Source organism: Triturus cristatus, chromosome 10, assembly GCF_964204655.1.
Source record: "Triturus cristatus chromosome 10, aTriCri1.1, whole genome shotgun sequence".
In the NCBI taxonomy this organism is placed as follows: domain Eukaryota; kingdom Metazoa; phylum Chordata; class Amphibia; order Caudata; family Salamandridae; genus Triturus; species Triturus cristatus.
Window position 1 is genome coordinate 509552814 of NC_140593.1, and position 27119 is coordinate 509579932.

Consider the following 27119-nt stretch of genomic DNA (forward strand, 5'->3'; position numbering starts at 1 on the left):
TGTATTGAAAAGAAACATAAATCAAAGAAAAACAATACTGGTGCAATTACAAAACAAAATACAATTTCTGAGGACAACCGAAAATGAGACAAAAGAATACATTGGGTCAAAGAGAATTTTTTTTTCCAGTGATATCATCAGCTCCCTCTACTGCCCGCCTATGGTGTAACGTTGTCAACAACATCAATCGTCTCATCAAATGGGGTACAGATAAAACCTCTGCTTTTGTTCCAGGGACCCCATACTTTGGTCCATTTACCTGGGCAACCTCTGCCCTCATACACCGCCCTCCCCGCCTGCATGCACCAATCCAAGTCCGCTGCCCAATCCCCGTGTCGGAGTGTAACCCCTTCCCCCCCCCCCTTCCAGGTTCTAGCAATATTGCGTTTGGCGAAAACATGTTAATCTTAATAAAAAAGTTTTTTTTAAGTGTTTTTGCCCATTTGAGCCGTAAATTTAGAAATGCTTCATAGCTGCTACTGAATTGAGGCTGTCAAAGTTTGCTTTTTTAGTTATAAATAGTGGTGCGTCGTAACTGCTATTTATTTGCATTTTTGTCCTGCTGGACTCCAAAAGCTTCGCCCGCTCGCTGAACTTTGCAGAATCTCTGTTTTTTGGTAAATTCGCGGAATTCCACGAAGGGAAACTTCGCGAGCTCCACCCAGGCCTAGTCACAACTAACATGTGAAAGTGCTAACTACGTTTACAGAATAAAAGCACCTTTTGTGTTCAGTACAGCAGTGCCACACAATGCTTACCTCCTCTTTGAGTAGAAATGCACCCACACAGAAACAAGTTTAATCTCTTTTGGTTATTTATTTGCTCAATTTGTACACTGAATAGCCTGCATAGGTCTACAATTCAGAAACTTTGAGATGTTATTAACCACTGCTTTACACCCTCATTCTTCTCATTGACAAGTACAAAACAATATTAAGCTTATCTCAAAGTTTAAAGCCATATCTCTTGAAATGGTAGGTGTGTTAAAATTAATTATGGTCTTTACATATATAACCAGACCAGTGCATAATATTTACAGCAGTCTAACCATAGCAGAGGAAGAGCATTAAGTTTGTCTCAAGGCACCTGGCTAACACATGAATAATTTCTACACTATAGACCCATAGGTCTTTTGTTGGATTCTCTTCCATTTAGGGTCAAATGCTCCTCATGCAATTCCCAGCTCATGTGCTGCACTCTCTGACCTACAGCAATGCAAACCGAAGCTCATTTGTAGAGATTACGGTCACTGTGCACGTCGCTAAAGAAATTATTTTCAGATGTTGGAAAAGAATAGAGAGGCAATTTTTACTGAGCACGAAGAGTGAAAGCACTTACTTTAGAAGGTTCTCAAAAGCATCCAGGAAATCTTCACTGCTCATTAGAACACAGAATATATTCCTCCTGATGTCAGTGTTCATTCTCTGCTTACGAGCAAGGTCCATCATCTTTGAGCTTATCTATTGTACAAAAGAAAAGTAACGCTTAAATTGTTTACGTGATTAATCATACACAGTAGTTATAGGTTTGATGTTGTATATAGAGCGTACCAGACACTAACCTCCTCAGAGTGCTCAACAATAAATTCAGAGTGGAAATGGATAAACAAAGGCAATAGAATTAAGTCTTACAAAGGTTAAATAGCCTATGGGAAAATTTATAGTGCAAACCAGACCTTATGTGAATGTAGCAAGGACCATGCCTTAATTAAATTGGCAACTCAATCAAAAGTTAATTTATTCGATTTTAGAATAAAAAATTGGCCACTCGCTATCAAGACATTTTGAAATGATGCATGCACAGAGGCAAAATTACCACATGCCAAAATTACAAAGAGACAAAGAAGATACCATTACCAAGCAACTAATATTAATGATGACTCACATCTTATAAAGTGCCTAATCACCCAAGTCTTAAAGTGCAGTAATAATAGTTGTGTTATTACCCAACTCAACCATACTAAAATTATTACCCTACGAAGGCTGATGGGCTGAATGTCATGTAGGGATTCGAACCTGCACCCTAAATGTGGCCCCGACTACAGGCAAGCAATTTCTCAAGTGGTGGCCATAATCAAGTGGGAGAAAGTGGATGTGAACAGTATATGGTGTCATTTTTACAGGTTTGCCAAGATAACACCATCTATCGGAGGTAGACAGCAGGCGGTAATAAAACTTACTGAGATAAGACAAATATCTACAGACAATAAAGCAAACCACTGCGTGAACATGTGCCAAAGTGCAACAAGTTTCCGCCAGTAGCTGATGACCTCCAGGATATTATACCTTTACAAGCTGAGCATGTGGGCCCAGACTGAGTACAATCCCTCTCACATTTATCAACACGTTGACTACGCTAAACTGGGGTCTTAGCACGAGGAGTGACATCTTTAACAGTCAACATATGTAGCAGAAAGGAGGCTAATCAATGAGGTTCACAAAACCTCTCTTGGCATATAATACATTGAGTGATAGATTCTTCGTGGTTGATGCCCTAGACGAGAGGGAGGCAAAACGTTTATTATGAGCATTTTTTTTTTTTTTTTAAAGAGGAGGGCTTTGAAACATTTTCAAAACAAGGTGTGTACCACTCAGTGTTTGGTTCGTAGGGAATGTAGTAATTGAGTAGCACAAAGGGAAGTGATAGAAATGTTGTTGTTTTCAAGATTCAGGGCCAAATGTATCAAAGTTCCATTTTGCATTCCCTAAATAGCGAATTTTGGCTAATCGCTATTTAGGGAATGCAAAATGGTATGTAAGAAAAGAGCGTTTCCCTAATGGTGATTTTTACAGAGTCGCAATCTTAATTGGGGAATCGCTAGTAGGAAATGCTACTCCATTTGTTCCTATGGGCCTTTTGCATTACCTAATTTTGCGATTACTTAATTGGTAATCTCAAATTAGGAAATGCAATGCCAGGGGTGCCCGGGGGCCTTAGGCCCCCCTGAAGCACACCAAAACAAATGCACATGCAGAGCGCACACATGCCCTGGGGCATGTGTGCGCTACATGGCACTCTGAAAAATGCGTTTTTTGTGCATTTTCAAAAATCGAATTTCCTAAATGGCCAGTTTGCATTTAGGTAATGCTTGGTACATTTGCTTATGGAATTGTTATTCCCTATTTGGACTCGCAATTTTAGGTAATTGCAAAAAATTGTGATTACCTAACATGCACTGTCAAAGCCTCTCATACATCTTGAAAGGCTATTTTGCTTTCGCTAATGGTCAAATGTAGCCATTTGCACAGTTTGCAAATACAAAATAGGTTGATACAAGTGACCCTCAATATTAAATTTTAAAAAAGGTTTAATCTAGACAGATTTGTTTTTTAATAGGTCTTCGAAACATTTTTGAAACACGATGTGCAGATGCAACGCAGTGTTTAGTTGGTAGAAAATTTCAAATCTGTGCAGCACACAGAAGAAGTGGTACAGCGGTTGTGGCTGCCACAATTCAGGATTAAAAAAATCTTATGTGAAATTTTGACCTAAAGAGAGGGCAGATTTTTTTATCTTAAGATCGGAGTTTTCATTCAGGAGCGGATCCTTACTTAAACACTACCCTATGCATCTCCAGATATTTATGATTAAATAATCAGCATTCAGAAACATTCTTAAAACAATCACATTCTTACAATAATCACATAAACCTTAACATTCAACTTTCTCACTGCTTAGCTACTGACAAACAAAGTGTAACTAAGTCATTTATTCCAGGGAATCTATGAAGTGGTCAACAAAAAGGAAACAGAGTTATTTGTTTAAGATGCTTAACTGCAATGAATACCATTTTTGACAGTATGAACTGTATATCTTGATAACCGACAGACACTCTTTCCTGGAACAACACATGATTTATTTTCTAAATTAAGAAAGTGAGAAAAAAAGCGATGCTCCCTCTGAGCTTCAAGTAAATATTATTCTTTAAAACCAATCATTTAGAAAAACGTTGAAAACATGTTTTTAGAGATAAATACACTTTAAGTCCTACTTTTCCCACTGGTAACTTCTGCTGGCTGCTTTTGCCGGACTGGCCAATCATTGGAGCTCCACTCCATGAGGATCCTACAATCCACCACCGTCCAATTTGTTCTGCATCCAACAGATTCTCCAGTGAGACGCGAAGTTGTGTGGCACTACCAGAGGTGGCGTTGTTAATCTTTAATTAAAAGCAGAGGTAATCAGCAAACAGTGTTTACTTATAAGTGTGGTTTCATAAATTTAACAGTTAATCAAATTAAACTGTAGATGTGTATATAACTGCACCACGTCAACTACAGAGCATAGTGAAGAAGCATATTTAATAACACAAATACCAGTTTATCAATGTTGGTTATACCAAAGGTAGCAACTTCTCCATAATGGTACTTAAAGGATTCAGCAGGAGTCATAAGACTGCTATATAAGACGTAAACTGTACCTAAGCATGAGAGGTATTTCCTAGGGATGTACAGAAGGTGTGTACGGCTGTTAAAACCCATAGGAAAAAACTTCCCAGTTAAACAAACAAGGAGCTAAAACATGTTTTGAGTACATTTGTACTATGAAGGCAATTTGAGGCTAAAAAGTGAGAAGAGGTGGATTGTGGAAAGGCAAAGTTATTAATACATTTCTATAGTGTGATTTTAGCTTTTGTAAGATGCAAAGTGCAACGCTAGTACTAGAGACAAGTGAAGGAGTGGCTGAGTCACAAAAAGCCAGTTTAAAGGGAAGATTTATTGGCTCTTATAGCTGAATAGTAACACCGAAAATGTCCTTTAAAGCACCAAGGTCTTATGTAGTTCCAACTGAAAACATCGACTTTTGTCCATGTTTGAATGTGAACAGTGCAGATGGGAAAGAGATTTAAAAGGGAACGACGAGAAAAAACAAGCATTAGCAAAGGTAATAGATTTCGACTATGCAAGATCTATTGGCTTTGTCAATGTTTTTCTTAAATGTTGCACGGCGGTCTGAGTTGCTGTGCTGCATAGCTTAAAGTAAAAAGAAAAGTGATATGACGTGGCCAGACCGTGTCATAACACTTTTAAAAAAAATACTTTAAGCTATGCACGTACAAACAAGTTAAAATTAATATTTTCCCTACACTTAGTATGCAGTTTATATTCTTGAACAAATGCCCATTGCAGTTATCAGCGTGTCAAGATGTAGTTAGCTAGCTGGAACACTGAGCATGGAGAGGCTGTGGCATTACGGCCAGAGCTGCTGAAAGATGGAGAACCAGGTTCGAGTCTTAGTGCCATTTCAACATCCTGTGATTCTGGACAAATCACTTCATCTCCCCGTGCTTGTAAAAATTAACGTGTCCTTGTGTATTGTAAAAGGCGCTCATTTAAAGTGCTCCAAGTCCTTCCAGTAGAATTCGCGCTATATAAAACAAGCTATGATAGAGGTAGGAGGGAGGCAACTAGCGACGGGGTGGAGAAGGGGTATGCAGTGACGGAAGTGAGGCGGTGAGAGGGACAGGCCAGCAACAAAAGGGTAATACGGAGAAGGGGCATGCAGCACCGGAAGTGAGGTGGCGGAAGAGACTGGCAAGCAACAAACAGTACGCGGACGATAGAAAGTAAAAAATAATAATAAGGAGTATGCTACTTACCCTGTGAGCATCTATTCGTAGTGTTTAGTGCTGGAGGTTCAAATGCTATGCACACTCCTGCCATCTAGTGTTGGGCCCTGACTCAGCAAGTTGTTCTCGAGGAAAGTCTTTATTGTCACATGAGGACATGGTGAGTGGGTGCATGAGTGTCAGAGCAGGTGTCAGAGCGGGTTTACGAGTGCCTCTATGAATGTGTGAGTCAGTCTGTGAGTGCATGGGTATCTGAGTGGGTGTGTGAGTGATCTGAGTGGGTGTGTCAGTGAGTAGGTCTGTGATTGAGTACATGAGTCTCTGAGTGGGGATGTGAAAAGTTGCATGAGTCTCTGAGTGTGTGTGTGTGTGAGTTTCAAAGTGCATCTGTGAGTGGGTGTATGAGTGTCTCAGTGGGTCTATGAGTGGGTGTGTGCGTCTGAGTGCCCACTTTTTCCCCCAATTCTGCTCTGTTTTCCATTTTCTGCCCTCTGTTTTGCCTTTCCTGCTCGTTTTTCTGCCCTCTGTTTTGCCTTTCCTGCCCTCTGTTTTGTAGTCACAAACATATTCACCTAACTACTTTAACCTTTGATTTTTTCCAGGGAAAAAAATAGCATATACACCACTGGAAAGATACAGTTAGGTTAACTGTTGCATAGGAAAAGCATTTTTGTGCTACTAATAACTTGCCACCGTTTCACGAATCTAAACAAATACTTTCCAAAATGGTGCTACTTTTTGGCTAATTTGTACATGGAAAGTTTCGGGGTGACTGGTCAAGGCTGGCACCGCTAACTTTTATTAAGGCGAGGGGCGGGCCTTGTGGTCCTCCTCCCCGAGCCATTATAGGCCCTGCAGAGCCCACCCTCAGGGCCAAAATCAAAGAAAACATTATAGGCCTTGGGGAGCTTTCCTTCGGCCCGAAATGAACAAAAAAGGGTTGGGGACGCAAAGCACCCTCCAAGCCATCACAGGCCCCAGGGCGACCACCTCGCAGGCTGAAATTTCTCAAAAAGGGGATGGGGGGCAACCCTCCCCAGGCCTCTAAAGACCCCATTGCCCAGGGCAAATGACTTTTTTTCTTTTTTAAAGGGAGGGGAACGCGTGGCACCCCTCCGCGAGTCATCTATGGCCTGGGGACCCCATCCCTGGGGTCAGCTCCCATGCTGTGTCCCGGGGAGCTCACCCATTGGACACAGCGGTTTCTCTGCTGCATTAGCGTGGGCAGGGAAACCCAAGTGTGCTCCCACTTTGCGTGAGCATTTTTTAACCTCCCGCTATGCAAGAGCAAACACAAATTCTGCTCCCAGTCGGTGGGAGCTTTGAAAATGCTTCCACCGGCTGGGAGCAGACGTGAGATCTGTTTGTCTGCAGAAATAGCTCCCTGCAGACGGGAGCAATGCCGGCTCCTGCAGCATGCAGGAAGCTGGCTGGGGCCATGGGTGCCTTGGGGCTCTCCCGCAGCCCCCAATGATTGTATGGTGGGAGCCCTGGGTGGGCAAAAGAGCATCCACCTTTAAGTAATGCAGGCGCCAGGTGTTGGGAACCCGGGGCCGATAAAGGCTTGGGGAGGAGGACTGCGTGCCCCCCTTCCCATTATTTTAAATATTGGCCCTGGGGGATGGGTTCTCCAGAGCCTAATAAGGTTCCGGGAGTTAAGGTCCTGGGGGTTAGGGTCCCCAGGGCTTAATAATGCTCGGGGAGGTGGGTCAAGCAGCCCCCCCCCCCTCATTCAATATAAAAAAGGGCCTCAGGGAGGTGGGCCATGTGGCACCCATCCCCTTTTTTATTTTTATTTATTTTTTAAGTTTTATCCCCGGGGTGGACTCCCTAGGGCTTAGAATGGCTTGGGGAGGGTGGGCCTGCGGTCTTCCTCCCCTTTAAAAAAGGCACCAGGGGATGTGGGATGGGGTCCTCAGGGCCTAATGAGGTCGGGGCAGGCGTCACCTCTCCCCTTTAAAATAAGTTTGGTCCTTGGGTATGGAGTCCCCAGGGCCAGAATAGGCTATGGGATGGGGGCGGTGCAGCCCCCCTCCCCTTTCATAAAAAACACAGTTCTATTATGACTGTGCAATAAATAATTCTGAAATAACACAAGCCTCTGAACTTTCATTGAGATATGGACACCTTTTTGTCAACCTTTTGACTAAGATTATCTTGTCTACTCCACTGCGAAGTAACTTACATTGCCTCTCCATTCTTGAAGTCATTTTATGAAATACAAGCTGTGGGCAGCTGGCCGAAGGATGTGGGCAACAACAGAATTATTACAAAGAAGTTGAACCCTAGGAAGTGTAGTTAACCCTGCTACTGCTGCCTCCGATTAGATTGTTCTTGGGTCTTGCGCCTAGCGTTGCAGTGCGTTGCAGTGTGTAGCACTGCACGCGCAGCGCGAGACCTCTTGTACAGGGTTTAGAAAGCTACCCACCCACACGCACGTGCGTGTGGGTTTGCTTTCCCCATCTGGCATTGGCTTGCGCGTGCTTCTTTTTAAAAAAACAGCACGCGATTGGGCAAAGGCGGGGCAATGTCCGGCCTTAGAAACGCCCTTTATCGACGGTGGCCAGCACGCGTAGCAGCGCGCGTACGCTTCGCTCCCCCCCCCCTCCTCTGTGGTGTGCGCGCACCACTAGTTGTTGACAGTGCCGCTTTTTTTTTCTTTACTTTTGGTATAAACGCGGCACCCGCGCTTTACTTTTGATGTTATAAGTCAAGCGCGGGTGCCGCGATTATACCAAAAGTAAAGAAATAGAAAAAAACATCTATTTCTTTACTTTTGGTATCATCGCGGCACCCGCGCTTTACTTTTAACATTAAATGTAAAGCGTCGGTGCCACGATGCTTGTTACCTTTGGGGAACAATCTATGGCCGCAAGCAGACACACAGAGCTAATCTTGGAGTTTGGGACAACAGCAGCAATAGTGTGGGAAAAATCTGGGTGCCAACCAAGTAGTGTAGGGTATTAGCTAAGGACTCGGAGAGGTTCAAACATTGGCAGCTGCTGTAGGGATGTAGGCTATATAATGAGAGCCACCCATGGCACGATGAGCATTAGTCATAAAGACAAGTGTTACGGGTAGGGCCATGCAGCACAACGAAGGGTTTTGCTATGAAATGTTGGGTTGTGTAAAAGAAGCCTGTCGGGTGGCAATCTGGACCTTGTCTGAGTAATACAAAGTAGTTTGATAAACTAGAAAGGGAACCGCCCTTTGTAAGGCACCAGTCGATGAGGTATCTGTCACAGCTCCTTATCAGCCCACACCTCGGAGTTCACGAACATCAGTGTTATATCCATCATCTGGCGCTGGTTTGTGTGGGAGCATGCACCATTCATTGCCTCCGTTACCTGTGGATGATCTTTTTTCACAGTAGTTTAAGGATCCGTCATTATCTTAGTTACAACATATGCATCACTTATACTCTAACGTTTTAAGCAGCATGCTACCCGTCCACAAAGCGCTGCGGCGCCTCGTCAGTAGGTGATTGCGCTACATACTACAATAATACAGTAGAGCGGCATACTTACAGATGTCCATGCGCCAACCTTGAGCTATTCTAGCCGAAGTGGTGGGGGAGACCGCAATGTGCATGGCCACCCTCAATGTATGGGCTAGCAGCTGGGCGGTAAAGTGTGCTACTCGCCATGAAAGCACTCCAAAGCTCACCGCGGTTAGTAGGCGCTATATCAATGCAGTCACAATGTATTTATCTTTGCATCTTTACATAGCGCAAACTCGACCGAAGGTATTGGAGGGCTTTACATTTACCCGTCACACTACACAAGGTCCGATTCAGTGCAATCCACTACTTGTGGATCTAGGGTACGAGCTATTCTCGTGTGCACCAGGTGGTTTGGGTGGCAGATAAATGGCAGCCGTAGGTGCTGATTTTTTACTCGCACATGCCCGTGGTTAGGGAGTGTGTTCCTTGCTCTGCATGCCGCTGAAAATGTCCAGGGAAGGCTGCAGTTTGCCTGCCCCTCCAGGGATAAGACTGCCACGTGCAGGGATGGGTGGAAGCTGCTTCCCTTGTCTGTGCACGCACAGTAGTGGAGGGGGCTGACACATTCCACGCCCCTCAAATCTCGACGTTACACATCAGCCGGCTCCTGTCTGCAGAACACATCTGTAGAGACTGTAGGACCACAGAGCCACATGCACAGTCTTATAGCTTACTTTGCTGGAGTGCATCACATTTTTTCCGCTTTTTATGTTTATCTTTTCGCCAAATGCGTTTAGTAAACGTCTAATCGGCAATAATGTTTTTAAATACATTTCCAAGCGAAAGTAATATACTTCACATTACTCGCTGATGCTTCTGTGTTACAAAGAAGCAATTTGGAAATTATTTCACACCAAAATTAAAACGCGTTGTAAATTATATAGGTGCCCAGGATTGACGTCTCTGCAATAGAAAAAGTTCTGGCTTCTGTTCGCATACCTGCCATAAACTTTCCTTTATCTACGTCGGTATACATTTTACAGCAATTTGAAAACGTCATCATGTTATCACTAAGTTAATTCACAATTTCTGAGTTGGGTAACATGTTATTCTTTTTATTTCAAGTCTAGATGTATTTTTTTCATGCGTCCTCTTTAGTGCGCAACATCAAAAATATCGCAACTTTGTTTAAAGAATTATAGATTCCTGAAAGGATTTCTGTAAGACAATCCTCCAAGTGCTTGATAGGACCGGATTCTTGCCTACCTGATTATCACCAAGAATCCTCTCAGGTCGCCAGGATCTTTTTATCTGCTAAATAGTGTAGAGGGGAGAAAACTCAAATCTCAATACATAACCAGCCAAATCAATTCCCATTCCCAAAGGACTACTGACTCCGAATCTAAAAATTTAAGATTTTATTACAACCAGGAATAAATGCACATACAAACACCTCAATACAAGGTGAAGAAAATAAATGGGCACTAATACAAAAGCAATCCTACGTAAAAGTCTCATACGACTCAGAATAAAAAGGATAATCAGTTCTAAAAGCATTAACAAAACTATGATTAATCCAATCTCTACATTTGAAACCATTAGCCTAAAAGAAAAATCAGTTAGTCTTTCCCTACTCTACCACTAAGGTGACATCCCTACTTAGCATTTCCCTTCCCAGGCATCAGAATAAAAGGTGTCAGAATTGAAGACTTCCTAAGAAGTGCACTCACTTAGTCAGAGCTCGTTCTAAGATACTCCTTCTAGCTTCTCATCTAAGCCTCAACTGCTCAACCCTCGTGGCACTGTCCCTAATACAAAATCCCAAAAACGTAGAACACGCCCCTAGGCACACCTCTTCAGCCAGGTCTTCTTCCAGTACTTTTCCAACGAAACTTGTAAGTCATCCAACGACGGTTAGCTTGACCTTGGGTCTCAGGCACCTTCTCCGCTGAAAATATCATCCTCACATTCCATCATACTCCCCTGTTGGCTTCTCATAGCATCCCAACGCCTAAAACAAAGACCTAGTCTCACTAACTAGCTAAATGTCCTTGCACCTGCAACGGAAACATGGGAACGAAAACTTTTTCTCTTCTCCAAGATTTTCTTCGTCCTACAACCCAAAGCCTTTACCAAGGGAAATAATTTTCGGCCTACAACATTTAGCTAATATAAGAAAAATAAACAGGCCTTTCTCTTCAAACGTATATGCGATCAGGCCTTTAAACTGTTAAACACTCATAAATCACATTCTAAGCATTAATTCATCACTTTAAATGTGAATAAGCAAACTTGCACGTGTAACTTTAACATGGCATACGTTTAAACGAATACATTTCACTATGTGAAAACCAAACATTACGCATTTACTAACATACATTCACGATAATCTGCAGCGTTACTTTTCATGAAGCGCATGATTACATTTCTAAGCACACCTATGTTAGACGGTTCTAATAATACATTTCTACGGCACACTTAACCTACATCGATTAATATGCGGGTGCTGACTAACGGTGAATATGGTGCACCCCTACAAATTTCAGAATAACATGACGCTCTATCACGCTTCAGACCCTTTATTTTTGTGCTGCCCATCTACAGAATAGTAGTTTGAAGTCTTTCCTACAGACAGGTCTTAGCTGTTTGGTGTCAAAAAACAAATATGTACAATCCAGTACTAAGAGTGCACTTTGGGTCGGCCCTTTGCCTATAATTGAGTGGTGTCAGAACCCCGTTTAGAGGGCCACAGGGCAAACAAGAGCTAACCTTGAGGGTTGAGGCCTTTCACTCCTGATGTCCCAGGCCCTTGCTCACAATGGATCCTGAGCAACTGAGCTAAGAATCCATGCAGTCCTTAACTGGTAGTGGTAGCGCCCATCGGGTAGTCCAAGGTTTCTCAGGAGTGGGGGTAGACACAGGGAGGTGAACACAGACTGACAACTCAAAACACGTTAAGCAGCAGCAAGCTTTTATGGAAAAAGGAGTATTTATACACAAACAAAGTAAAATGGGACATTCACCAACAATACACACAGTCCCCAGAGGTCTGGGCTGTAGTGTTTCGTAGGCAGGTCCAACCCCCCTTCTCCTAGCGGTAGTGGTTATTCACCATCCACTTCAGTGGATATTCAGGTTAAGCCCCACAGTAGTCCAAGTCTCAGGAGTCTCACTCCGACTCCTTAGTAAGGTCAAAAGTGTTCCAGCGATGAAGTGCTATCTAGCAGACAAGTTCCTCCGGGGCCATTGGTCTGTCAATCAGTCCTGCCTGTTTTAGCAGGATCCAAGCGACCAAAGTCTCTGAACGTGCACCATACGCGGACCCTGAAGCTGCAGGGCTGCCTCTGATAAGTCTTTCACATTTGTGGCCCGAGAGGGTTACAATCAGCTGACCTCGAATTCTGCGCACCTGGACCTGCAGCAGCCGGGGTGTTCTCGATGTTCCCCCATTGCTGGTAAGTTTTTTGAGTTTCACCCCACTGGTGGAGGAGAGAGAGGGGGTGCAATGCCCATTGTGCTGGTCCTCAGTCAAGTCTTGGGGATGCTTAGATCACCACGACAGCCTCCTTTCTCTGATGATGGTCTTGACCAGACCACGCTCCTTGCCTTTTCCGGTGGAATGGAATACGGGGTCACCATTCTCCCTCTGCACACGGGATATGGCCTGATCGGCACAGCAGCAATTTTCACGGCGGCCTCTCCTGGCATAAGGGATCGCCGACTCGGTCCTGCACAGGATCTACAGCCCGATCTGCATGGCAGCAATCTTCATGGTGGTCCCACCTGGCATACCGGGTAGCTGACTTGGTAACAGCCCTTTGGCAATGACCTGAGCAGTGCAGCAATGGTTTGGCTCAATTCAAAGTGGCCCTATTCTAGCATATGGGAGTAGCTGACTTTTCAACTCGATTGGTGCAGCTGTCTCATCTCGCCTTGCTATGGGATACAATCACTAGGATCCCCCACTGGACCTTGCTTCCTCCAACGCTTTCCTCTCCCTCACAGGTCACAGTGGTCTTGGTATGCAGGCAAGCAATGGTACTCCAGGCTCCAAAGGCAGGTGGTCTTTGATTTCCATGGTAATGTCCCCTTACCCAGCTAAGAGACTAGCAGGCCTTTGCCCGAGTCTTGGTCAGAGGCAGAAGTCTTGCCAAGTTTCTCCCCGCACAGCCCGACTGGCAGCTTGACAGTTGACAGATTTGGGAAGCTCAAACTCCCCTTCTTATAGTTCATTTCCAGGCACAAAATGTGACTGAGAATCTGAGACTTTGAAGTTAATGTTGGGATCAGCTTCCTTTTGAAGTGCCTTTCCTCCAGAAAGCTGACTGTCACAGCAGGAGCCACTTGATAGTCCCTCAACACAGGCGATGGGAGTGGCTAGAGGTTCACACCTGGATGTCAGTGACACTAATATGTGCATCAAAAGGTTACCCCAGGGCTAGAGCCCTACTTATCATTCTATCATCAGCCCCTTCTCCTTCCTGAGATGTGCCCCTGCCCTTTCCTGTGACTTCTCTCTGAATCAGAAAGCACCCTTTGAAGAGTACTGAAGATCCTGTTCTCCCTTCCTTCAGTGTGTCCTATCCAGCTTTCAGGAATACAGCAATATACAAATGTGTCTGGAGGGATTCCTCTACCCACTCACCTTAGGTTTTAGCAGTTAGCCTTCTGTCTCCCAAAATGGAACCCAGAGTCTGCCATGTATTGTGCCCTTCACAGTCACACATAAACCCAACACATGCATAAAGTATATATGCATTGCACAGCACTACATCCTTCATGTATTGTACCATTCACCCAGTACATGTGTACCACACATGCAATGTGAAGCACTCCACATCAAACCGATGTAGGCCAACGTGAGTTAAGCACACATCAGCAGAACTTTAAATGAGTGAGCCTGTAGTCTCCACTCAAGTGACATAGTTAACAGGCATTGACATAGCCAATGGGTCTTGCCTTTGGGACCTTATAAGTGTTTAGCCATGCAACAGTTGATGTTGTTGCACCAAGGATATTGTGCTGCATAACTAAATACTTATAAGGTCCCAAAGGCGAGACCTATTGGCTATGCCAATGCTTGTTGTAAAAGCACCAGAAATCACTTGTCCAAACCTAGGGCCAGCAAACTGACAAGCTACTGAGTTGGGGTGAGATGCAAAAAACACTTTCTCATACGGATTGAGCCATACCTTCTTGCCTCCCTTTTTGGACACCATGTTGGAGGAGCTGGGCTTCTACTATACCCGTGTAGTCACTTTGATCTCCTGATGCCTGTTACAATAGGTACCTAGCTCATTTGCTTGAACACACTATTCAGAGCCCGGGCGTAAACCTTGGTGAAGGTGGCATTCTTGAGGTTTAGATAAACCAATACATTTGCAAGCAAGTCACTAAGCACTCACACTTGTAGCAGCATACCTACTTACTCTTTGGCATAGTCCCATGTATCTGTCTCTGAGAAACTCCATGTGAAAGCTAGGTCTATACACTGCAAGAAGAAAAAGTTCTCATTCTTTATTATGAACCACAGGTTGACTATGAGGAAGCCGGATCAGTACAAAAGGTACTGGAGGTCATGCTGGGCAAGAACACAGAAGCATGGGAGATAATTCCATCATTTTTGCAAAAAGGTATTTGAAAACCTTTACCAGGATGGGGGAGGGCATAAAGGGGGTTTCACACCATAAATGCTTGTCACAAACAGTCTGATCAGGGGGACTACTTGGAGCCACAAGTGGCAAAGGATCACTACAAGGGTCTATCGTGTTGGGAAACACTGTTGCCTCAACACTGCGATATTCATAAGGGACAAACTGAAGAACAAGTTACTAACCTTCGGTAACGATGTATCTGTAAGAAACATTAGTTAGTTAGATTCCTCACCTTAGAATATCCCCAGGCGTCAGACTGGATCCGGAAGATTTTTCGTCAGCAATACCCCTTGCGCGTCGCTAGGCGTCGTCTGCGGCTCCGCGTCCGTCGTCGGCGTCGTGCGCCGGGATGACGTCGTCGGAGTACTTAGACGCCGCCCTCGCGCGCTGACGTCAGTTCTTGTACATAGCCTTCCGCGCCAGGAACGCAGAGCCATGCAAAGACCGACACTGGTGCCAAAAATAAAATCTAGGGGCCTGAAAAGGATAACCTTAACCCTAGATGTCAGTTCGCAGAACGGGGAGGATGGGAGGGTCGGTGAGGAATCTAACTAACTAATGTTTCTTACAGATACATCGTTACCGAAGGTTAGTAACTTGTTCATCTGAAAGAAACACGTTAGTTAGATTCCTCACCTTAGAATAGATACCCAAGCAATACCATCCCCGGTGGTGGGTCTGCGAACCAAGATCACACCAGAAAGTCCTGGAGGACAGAACGGCCAAAGAAGCCATCCCTCCGGACTTGGCTGTCAAGGCAATAATGCCTGGCAAACGTGTGTAGCGAAGCCCACGTCGCCGCCTGACAGATGTCCTGCAAAGGGACTCCCCGTCCCAAGGCAGTAGTAGCCGCCGTGGCCCGAGTAGAATGGGCGCGCAGCCCAACAGGAGGGTCCTTTTTAGCCAAGGAATAGCAGATTTTTATACACAAAACGACCCACCGAGAGATGGTTCGTTTGTGCACAGCTTTCCCCTTCTTAGCGCCCACGTACCCAACAAAAAGCTGGTCGTCCACCCGGAACTGTTTTGTGCGGTCCAGATAAAAGGAGAGCGCACGTTTTGGGTCCAGACGGTGGAGCCTCTCTTCCTCTTTGGAAGGATGCGGAGGCGGAAAGAAGGTGGGCAAGGTGACAGACTGCCCAAGGTGAAATGGAGTCACCACTTTAGGAAGAAAGGAGGGACGAGGCCGAAGGACAACCTTGTCCGGATGAACAGATAGAAAAGGAGGCTTTGAAGATAAAGCCTGGAGCTCACTCACCCGTCTAGCCGAGGTGATGGCTACCAGAAAAGCAGTCTTTAGAGTTAGAAGACGAAGAGGGCAATTGTGAAGAGGCTCGAAGGGAGCGCACATCAGGAATGTCAAAACCAGATTCAAGTCCCACTGAGGCATTACAAAAGGGACAGGAGGGAACGTGTGTGTAATGCCTTTGAGAAAGCGTGTAACCACAGGGGACTTGAAAAGAGAAGGCTGATCAGGAAGCCGCAAGAAGGCGGAGATGGCAGCAAGATAACCTTTCAGGGTGCCCAGGGCAGAGCCCTGCCGGGCCAGAGAAAGAAGGAAGAGGAGAACCTCAGAAAGAGGGGCGGAAAGGGGATCCACAGCCTTTGCTGTGCACCATGCCACAAATTTGTTCCACCGGCAGGCGTATACCGACTTTGTGGAGGGACGCCTGGCTGCCAGAATGATATCACAGACTTCAGGAGGCAAGTCAAATGGCATCAACTGCCGCCGCTCAATCTCCACGCATGGAGGTGGAGGCTGGACAGGTTCGGGTGGAGGACCGTCCCCTGCTGCTGCGACAGAAGATCCTCCCGAAGGGGCAGACGTATCGGGGGATCGGTCAACAGACTGAGTAGCTCGGGATACCAGTATCTTCGTGCCCAATCCGGAGCCACCAAGATGACTTGGGCCCGGTCGCGCCTGATCTTCTTCAGCACTCTGGGCAGAAGTGGTATAGGCGGAAAGGCGTACAACAGACCGCAACTCCACTCGTGACGAAAAGCGTCGCCGAGCGAGTGCCGCCTTGGAAATTCCAACGCGCAGAACTGCTGACATTGCGCGTTCTCTTCGGTGGCGAATAGATCTAACCAAGGCTCTCCCCACTGCTGAAAGAGGCCTTGCACCACTTCGGATTCCAGACGCCATTCGTGATCCATCATGCACCGGCGGCTGAGTTCGTCTGCTCTGGCGTTCAGAGAGCCCGCCAGATGTTGAACCACCAGGGTGACGCCCTGGTGTTCCAGCCATGTCCAGAGGCGCAGAGCCTCCTGACAAAGGGTCCACGACCCCACCCCGCCCTGTTTGTTGCAGTACCACATGGCGGTGGTGTTGTCCGTGAACACCTGCACGACACTTCCCCTGACAGAGGGAAGGAAGGCTTTCAGTGCAAGCCGGATCGCTCTCAACTCCAACAGGTTGATGTGGAGACAAGACTCCGCCGGAGACCAGAGGCCTCTGATCTCCGCCTCTCCCATATGGCCACCCCATCCCAGGAGGGACGCATCCGTCACTACGACATGCTCCGGTTGGGGAAGGGAGAGGCTCTTGCCCTTGACCCACTCGCGGTCCGTGAGCCACCACTGCAACTGCTGTGCAGTACCCTCCGAGATCAAGACATGGTCGGACAGGTTGCCGTGATGCTGGGTCCACTGAAACTTCAGGTCCCACTGCAGAGCCCGCATGCGCCGCCTGGCGTGATGCACTAGTAGGATGCAGGAGGCCATCAGCCCCAGAAGCCGCAACACTAGCCTGACCGAAACCCGGGATAGAGGCCGAAAGATGGGAATCAGGGCCTGTATATCCCGGACCCGCTGTTCCGGTGGATGGACCCGGAACTGCGCCGAATCGAGAACCGCTCCGATGAAGAGGAGCTTCTGAGAGGGACTCAAGTGTGACTTCGGCACGTTGATGGAAAACCCCAGCAAATGCAGGAGATCCGCCGTAGTCTGGAGGTGGGAGACGACTGCCTGGGGCGAGCCCGCCTTCAACAACCAGTCGTCGAGATAGGGGAAGACTGGGACCCCTGATCTGCGCAGATGAGCTGCGACCACCGCCATCACTTTCGTGAACACCAGAGGGGCACTGGTGAGGCCGAAGGGGAGCACGGTAAACTGAAAGTGCTCTTGGCCCACCGTGAACCGCAGGTAACGCCGGTGGGCCGGCAGGACGGGGATATGGAAATATGCGTCCTGCAAGTCCAACGCTACCATCCAGTCTCCAGGGTCTAGGGCAGCTAAAACCTGAGCCAACGTTAGCATCTTGAACCTTTCCTTTCGGAGGAAGGCATTGACGTTCCGGAGGTCCAAGATAGGGCGCAGGCCCCCCTTGCCCTTCTTGGGAACCAGAAAGTAGTGGGAATAACAACCACGACCTACTTCTGGACTCGGAACGCGCTCGACGGCCCCCTTGGCCAAGAGAGCCGAAACTTCCTCGCGGAGAAGATCCAAATGATCCCCCGAGATACGGTGGTGCTGCGGTGGCATGGCTGGAGGGGTCGTCTCGAAGGGGAGGGAGTAGCCCCTTCGGACGATTTGCAGCACCCACCTGTCCGATGTTATGGACCGCCAGTGGAGCAGGTGATGGCGAACTCTGCCGCCCACTGGCGTGGTATGGGCCTGAAAGCTCGGACTAGGAAGGCTTTGAGGCGGATGCTGCCGGGGTGGATGTGGGCTGACCACGTCGGCCTCCATTTCCGCCACGGCGGAAGCCACGTCCGCGACCGCGCGCAGGTTGGTTCTGCGGCTGGTGGCTTTGCGGACGTGAGGAGGCGCCCCTTCCTTGGCCACGAAAGGGGCGAAAAGCGGAGGTGTGCGCCCGCGGAGCCGAGAGGCCCAAGGACTTGGCCGTAGCCCGGGAGTCCTTAAAGCGGTTCAGCGCACTGTCCGCCTTCTCACCAAACAGGCGAGTGCCATCAAAGGGCATGTCCATGAGGGTGTTCTGGACATCCCCGGAAAATGACGTGGACCGCATCCAGGCGTGGCGGCGGAGCGCCACCGTGGTGGAAATCGCCCGACCTAGCGAGTCCGTGGTGTCAAGCCCACATCTTATGGCGTGCCGTGCTGCATCCCTCCCATCGGCCAAAGCCTGGGTAAGACGCGTCCGGACCTCCTCCGGACACAGGGGCAGCACGTCCTCCACCGTATCCCACAGGGAATGGGAATAACGGTCCAAGAGACTGGCGGTATTTAAGGACCGCAGGCCCAAACTAAGGGACGAGAACAGTTTCTTGCCAAACTGCTCGAGTCTCTTGGAATCCCGGTCCGGCGGAGCGGTCGGGAAGGAGGATTGGGAAGTAGAGGCCTGGATAACCAGACTCTCGGGGGTGGGGTGTTGGGACAGGAAACTGGGGTCGCCCGGAGCAGGGCGGTGGCGCCTGGCAACGTTCCTATCCACAGGAGGAACTGTGGAGGGCTTGGACCAGGTGCCCTGCAGAACGTCAGTGAGGGCCTCGTTGAACGGCAGCAGAGGCTCAGTGGAGCTTGCTGAGGTTTGAAGCACCTCAGTGAGGATGTTGGTCCTCACAGCCACGGCAGGCAACTCGAGCCCAAGGGCCTCAGCCGCCTTGCGCAGCACCACAGAAAATGCTGCACCCTCCTCCGAAGCCACGGTCGGAGGAGAAGTGAATCCAGCGTCTGGCGAGGTGTCCAGCCCGCTGGCCTCCCCCAGTTCATCTGCCCAGTCCTGAGAAAGCTGTGACTGAACAGCCAGAGGGTCCTCGAACCCCTCCCAGTCGCCCCCTTCTTCCGATTCCTGATAAACAGGAGGAATGATCGGAACCGGACTGTAGAGATGGTAGGACTCAAGCGGCGTCGGATGCGGCGTCGGCGGACGCCGTGCCGGCGTCGGGTCCGGATGAGGGCTAAACTGGGGCGTCGGCGTCACAGGCGTCGGCGTCGGTGGCGCCGGTGACGGCGTCGGTGGTTCAGGCGTCGGCGCCGGTGGAGGACTGACAAGGTCAACCGGCGTCGACTGGGGGCCAGGCAGCGTCGAGACCGGAGTCGTCGACGGCGCCGGGGCCGGAGCCGCCGGCACGCGAGGTCGCCCAGTCGAGTCCGCGGGGCCCGAAGGCGCGCCAGCGGGCGTCGACGGCGGGGCCAGGCTCCTCATGGCCGAGAGGAAGGCACTGATCTCCGCCGGCGCCGCGTCAGCCCCAGGGACCGGAAGGTATGGGGGCGGACGCGGCACCTGCGGCTCCGCCGGAGCCTCGGGGGTGGAACCACTTGGACCCTCGGCCGAGTCGCGCGACCGGCGAGGGGAGTCCGAAGAGCGATGTCGCCGCTTGGACTTCTTAGAGTGTTTGGACTTACCCGACGACTTGGAGCCCGACGATCGATGGTGGCGTCGGCTAGGGCTCCGCGAGCGATCCTTGGACCTCCTCCTGGACCGGGATCGCGCACGACGCGGAGCCGAGTGGCGAAGCTCGAGAAGCTTGCGGGACCGCTCCCGCCTAGCCTTCGAAGTCAGGGCCTAACAGTCGTTGCACGACTCCGCGTCGTGGTCGAGGCCTAAGCAGTAGAGGCACCGGCGGTGGTGATCGGTCACCGACATCAGTCGATGACAATCTTCGCAAGCCTTGAACCCAGGCATCCTACCGGCACCAGATGTCGACAGACAAGGATCAAAAATGATCAAAAAGATTTAGTCAAAAAAGACTAAAAGGGGTAGCTCTCCCGGATCTGCGCTTACTGGCGCGGAAAAAAGAAGAACTGACGTCAGCGCGCGAGGGCGGCGTCTAAGTACTCCGACGACGTCATCCCGGCGCACGACGCCGACGACGGACGCGGAGCCGCAGACGACGCCTAGCGACGCGCAAGGGGTATTGCTGACGAAAAATCTTCCGAATCCAGTCTGACGCCTGGGGATATTCTAAGGTGAGGAATCTAACTAACGTGTTTCTTTCAGATATCACTAATTTGTTCTAGTTTATTCTCTTACACAGAGAACAAGAAAGGCTCCTGTTCATGGCTTACATACAAACATCCACGGTGTCAGAAAACAAAGCGATTATGTCAAAGATTCACAATTGTCCTTCGATACTTAAAAATTAACCTCTGTATTAAATCATCAATAGAGACTGTTGATTATCTAGGGTCATCTTAGCAGACGCCTCAGCACATCCAAAGGTGTTTGCTTAAGCTAGGATATCCCTGTGCCTAAAAAATCTTGCACAGCTTATACAGGTACTCCAGCAGCTAATAAGGCTAGAGTGGCTGCACAATCCTGGAACAATTATGTGTGCTTTTCAGTATTGGTGTTTCCAATGGTCTTGGACGATAGTTTACATACAACTGTGGAGCGATATGGTTTCCTAACCTGCTCCTCGGCGGAATAGTATTATGATAGAGGTGCACATGGTGAATAAAGATTAGATTGTTGCAGAATGGGAAGTAGTGTGGGTCTATAAAATCATCTTGTTTAATGGATGGAACATGTACTGTTTAAAAAAGAAAGGCTAGCAGGAGCAATGTACGCTATTGAAGAACCTAGGCACAGGCTCAGAGTTTAGCCTTTTCTAACTCAATAATGGCATTAGTCTAGGACATATTCAGTTGCATTCATGATGACTCCTACAACATACTAGGGAAGTCAAAAGTAACCAGCAAGAGGCATGTACGGAATCTTTAATTGACTGCAACCAAGTATACACTTAAAATGGTATAAATTAAACAAACAATGTTTAGGCCAGTCCCCTTTGCCAAGATGTTCTTAAACAGCAGAGCCCAATCGCGCATCATGTTCAGTTCATAATGCCAATTATACAAGACTAATGTTCCATAAGGCAGAGACTGACATTGTGATGGAGAATGAACCGGCATGCATCCTGGAAATAACGTTGCCAACAGAAAAGCCTTTAATCTCATGCTTCCAAGCTGTGACATATTGCTGGTGCATTTTTACCTGCCAATCACCTTGTTCTATACCTCAATGTAATTGTAATCATATATTAAAACCTAGATAAGCCAATTTGCGACCCGGCGAACCATATCCTTACCATATTTCAAAGACAGCCACATATCCAAGCTAAATGTGCATACTATGCCCCTAGATAGACGCATTGATTCATTCAATCTCTTAGACTCTTTCCAATCAGGCTTCAGTCCAGAAACGGCAATGCTAAACATAATTGATAACATCCATCACGCCCTCGACAAAGGCAAATCCTCCCTTCTCATTCTCCTTGATCTCTCCGCTGCTTTCGACACGGTCAACCACTCTACTCTACTTAACTCACTGAAAGATCGTTTTGGCCTCAATGGTTCAGTCCTCAAATGGTTCACCTCCTTTTTCCAACACAGAACCCAGCAAATCAAAGTCTGTGACTGCCTTTCCAAACCTCTGCCCGTCTCCCTAGGGGTCCCCCAGGGCTCTATCCTCTCCCCCTCTCTATTTAATCTCTTCATGGAACCCCTCACCCTTATCCTTAAACAAGCGGGAATCCATTACCACCTATATGCCGATGACACCCAACTTTACTATACATTACCGACCTCAAACGGTTCGATCACATCTCCCCTACCCTTAGAGCCCTCAATTGGCTTCCCGTTGAAGGTAGAGCTTCCTACAAGACAGCTTGCATTACGCACAAAGCCCTGCATCAACGCTCCCCGCAGTACCTCTCAGATAAACTTCACAAAGCTGGCTGCTCTAGATCATTGAGGGGCTCCAACACCCTCGCTCTTGTCCCTCCTCTGTTAAACAAGAAAACCACACAATCTCGCTCCTTTTCCAGGAACGCGCCTAACATCTGAAACTCCCTCCCTAAAGATCTTCGTTGCAAACCCTCTTACGTCAGCTTCAAAAAAGACCTCAAACTTCTCCTGCTCAACAAATACTGGGGTCCTTAATCCCTTCCCTGAGCACTCATCCCACCCGACCTCCTACTGTTCTCCTCCCCCTCTCTCATCTTCCTTCGCCCACTAACTCCTCCCACTAGCCTTTCCCATAGGACCTGCTTCTTCCCACTTGGTATTGCCTTAACCTCCCCCCTCCTCAGCCTCGCCCCATTCCCATACCCTTTCCCCCTCTTGTCCATCCTTTCCCTCCCACAGCCTATTGCAATACATGTAATTTGATTGTGTAAAACTGGAGTTGTTTTTAGTGTCCGGATGGGTTTTGAGTACTACCTCATTGTAATTCTGTTACATTACAATTAATTATCCATGTATTGCGGTATGATATTGCCTTAACCTACCCCCCTCCCTAGCCTCTCCCCATTCCTATACCCTTCCTCCCTCTTTTCCATCCTTTCCCTCCCTCACTAGCCTAATCTCTCAGGATTTGCTGTAGCCATTGCAACATTTGTAATTTGATTGTGTAATATTTATGCTGCTTTCTACTGTTTTTTTTTTTTTTTTTTTTTTTTTTTTTTTAATGCTACCTCATTGTAATATTTTGCTTTATTGCAATTAATACCCATGTAAAGCGCTCTGATACCCTCGGTTCCAGCAAGCGCTATATAAAACCTTTTAAATAAATAAATAAATGCCCCTGAATGTAATTAATTTGCATAGCGAGTGGCAATCCTGAAAATTTGGAATGGATCTGTCCCTCAATGACCTAAGCCGTACATCACTGGTCTAATGCATAAATACTCTCCTGTTAGCAAATGCTGCCATTGGCTGGTTCCAGGTAACAAGTGAACATCTAGCTAGAAAAATAAAGCTTCTCATTTAGAGCACTAAGGAAAATAACTAGGTACAAATATAGCCTAATTGTTTCCATAACCACCCAGCTTTACCTCACTGTTCTGAGATACACTGCAAACAAAAAAAATCAGGTGTAAAATGTGGAAGTAGCATGATCGTGTGTTGCATCTTACCTATGGAAGTACCACAAGCATTCTGCTGGTAGTAAGGCAAAGCATTTTGAATGCAGTTTTACAGTGTCAATGAAGGGTAAAACTGCATCATAATACTTCTACTGCTAAACCTTAAAGATGCATAAATTATAATATCTCCAGTAACAAGTTTAAAGCAAATATTGCACATTTGAGCTGTGCTCTGATTGAGCTCCCTATTTTATAATTTTACACGATACCGCAACAAATTATCAGACAAGGAATAAACATTTTTTCTCTCTTTCAAAGACACTTTTTAAAACTGGGCATGTTCCATCCATTAGTTAATCAGGAAGATTTTCTAGACATACACTGCCTGCCATTCTGTCAGCATATACAAGTTAGCCTACGATGGAAAGGACAACAAGGCAGCCCGCATCCTGTCTTTACATCCTTGGTACCTTGGGCAGGCGCCTTAGTCAGTAAGGTCATCCAGCACTGACAAGTTAAGTATCACCATTCCCAGATCTGCCATCTCTTTCAAACTTCAGGACTAGTCCTGTACAGGAATTATCCTCCAGAATCAGAACAGATAGAGATTTATTTTCGTCCAACCGCACATCGGATGGACATAGTTTATTAGAGCCTCAATTAATGTATGAGCAAAAAGAGAAGGAAACATATTTCATGACGCCAATCGTTAAGCACGTCATTATGAAAGGACCACAAATGTTGACTACCCCTCACACAATCCCCTTTGCCGCCTGCCCGTACATTAAGTGCCAAACCGCTGATATCCTTAAAGTCTGTTATGGAATTATCTAAAGAAAAATACAACTTATTGGCCAGAGCAGAATAACTAGAAGCATTCTTTTTTGAGGTGCAATTTAAACGGGCTTTATAGATTCCAAAACTAACAAAACTGCTTAAAATCTGTCACTCAATTTACTCACAAAAGGAGCTATTACATCGGCTTATTCAACTCTGGAATCTCTAAAGTCTCGGTCTTCATCAACCATAAAAACTTACACATACATAAAAGGCCTTATTACGATGTCGACAGACTTTTGTCCATCCAACATCGTTGTGGAAAGGAACCGTCTGACCTCAGGTCGGCGGTTACGACCCCAGTATTTTGATGCAACCATCCATGGTGCGGTTGCAAACCTCCATTTCTCAATGGAAGCTTGCGCGGCAGGCGGAAAAGTTCGGCAGCAGAAGCTTCTACTGAGAAATGGAGGTTTTGAAACATCCCTGCACCGTATGGCATGGTGCAGGGATGTTTAGTGTAGGCCCCATTGCGGAGGGCCAGGGGGAAGGGGGCCTTGCTAGGGAACCCCAATGCCGTTTTCCGACAGCCTTTCCAGGTCGGGAAGGCCGGCATGGAATGGCTGTTGGAAACCGAATACATAATCCCAACAGCGGAGCCGCTGTAATTAAGAGATTATGCGGTCTGTCTGACGGACCTTGAGCCCGTATGAACCTCATCGGAATCCCACCCGCAGGTTTACCTCTGAGCGCCATCATCCAAATACGGCAGTCAGACTGTAAGCATGTCGGTCGGAAAGCCTCCAACCGCTGGTCGGAGGCTTTCCATTCGGCATCGTAATGAGGCCCATAATGTTTGGTAACTTGACCTACTAGTTAAATTCTTACATACAAAGTTTCTGGTGCCTTATCACAAAGCTGGATTTTGCCAAACTGTGAAGCTTACCGTAGATTTTATCATCATCATCGGAAGGACTTTATAGTGATAAAATCTGTTAAGAGGCATGTTTTAACTGTTGATTATACTCGGAAAACATGACTATTCGATTAAACACCCAAATAAAACATATAGGGCCTGATTTATACGAAATATAAAACCGACCATATCCTATCGGATTTAGATTTCGGTGGACGGGATATCAGTCACTGTTGTGACAGAGTAACTCTTCTGACAAGACCTAAATCAGGCACATAAACAAATAAAATACATTTTCAAGGGTAACTTGCAAGCTAGAGTTTCCATCATCTGTCAACAACGACCAAAGGCACATGCCAGATAATGCCATCCAAAAGCAGGTTACTATCACTCATTTAAAAGGCAATTCATACAATTACATTTTAAAAACACATTTTTGCAGGTTGCAGGCCATGCATTTACTAAACAATTCACAAGGAGAGATTACAAAAAATGGAGACTCGTCGTGGTCTATTGAGTTTTCAAGTTACCTGAAAGCTCTGTCACACAGTGTACCAATGCTACAACTGTCGTGACTCTAAGGTTGTAAGTAGTATCATGGTCTCCTTTACCATTCTAATCCCTTTCTGATTTAGGGTAGCATGTGTCAGGCTTTTCTCAGCAGGAAGAAGATACATGATCATGGAGATCGCCATGAACTTTGCACGGGTTTGACAATTAAACCATGCAAAGATCTAGTACCATGGATGTGTCACTTGAACTTAAGGTTATATGAATTTGAGCCAATTGTGCCATTGGTTATTATGGTATGTGACTGAGCTTCCCTGCTGACAGCAACCTGAGGCATGCCATGCCTGTCGACTTTGTCCGCTATACATTGCACCGATCCAAAATGGTGAAGACATATGTATTCTCACACGCAATCTCCTTTTACGTCTTTTATTAAAAAAAAGTCAATAAAGTTGTTTGATAAAGGGACCATCCAGTGAATTATGTCACTGTAGATCTCAAAGCCTACGAAAACGTCATCAAACAAAGCAATAGAACAAAATATTGATTGCTGGTGATTGATACAGATGCAGGACTATGCGATTCACCATCCTATTAAAACTAACACGGTTAATTGACGGAAGAGAGCTTTGCAAATAACTTCCTCTCCTCCATAGGGAGGTGGTCAGGCAGATGGAAGGGAGGCTTTTCTCCAGGCAATCTAGAATACCCCAAATTCATCTCCACTTTGAGGCAGGCCAGGGCCTTACTACCCTTTGATACCATAATTAGGTTCTTAACCAGGTTGTGATGCCTCGAGGTTTTTAACCCCTTCAGCCTTGCGCGGATTCCTCCGCGGTGCTGAAGGGTTCGAGCGCGGGCGGGGCCATGACGGAACGGTTCCGTCATGAGCACAGCTCAACCGATGCTCATGACGGAACCGTTCCGTCATGAGCATGGAAGGGGTTAAAGACCAAGTCATTGACACTGTGACGCCCTCACACACCTTTGAATGTCTAATATTGTAACCTTGTAATCTTTATTGATTGAAAATCAGCTCTCGTGCCGTTTCAGCATTTTATTTGTGTACAGCTAATGGTTACAGAGTAAGGAAGCAATAAATGTATTACCCGTGATCTCTGCAACTTCCTCAGTTTCTCCACCGGTTCTGGATCATAACCTGGTATTTTCCGCATGTCATTATTCTTAAGTGCTAGCATGGTCTCCAGCATGAACCGGACCTAAGGAGAAATGCATAAAATCACAACCAAACATTAATTACATATGAATGTACAGAGTTTGAAGTAATAGTCTTTTTGGAGCAGTAGCTCGATTTCAGTTTGTGATAACTAATGCGGGCATCTGAAGAACCATCAAAGAAAACTTCTAAAGGCAGCTGCAATAAACTTGCTATGACACGCTCTCTCATGAATCACTTGATGCACACACATCTACGTATGACATTCCAAGCATTTTCCTATGACTTGGCTCCACATCTTTACTG

At 46.8% G+C, this 27119-nt stretch overlaps 1 protein-coding gene across 1 annotated transcript in view; it reads right to left on the reverse strand.

The window, feature by feature from the left end:
• Window positions 1–27119, reverse strand: part of NOM1 (nucleolar protein with MIF4G domain 1) — a 294420-nt gene that overhangs the window by 69255 nt on the left and 198046 nt on the right. The window contains exons 5-7 of the mRNA XM_085631969.1: window positions 26746–26856; window positions 3992–4159; window positions 1339–1460 (exon numbers count right to left, since the gene is read on the reverse strand). Of these exons, the coding sequence (XP_085488095.1) occupies window positions 1339–1460; window positions 3992–4159; window positions 26746–26856 (401 nt within the window). The remainder of the gene's footprint in view (window positions 1–1338; window positions 1461–3991; window positions 4160–26745; window positions 26857–27119) is intronic.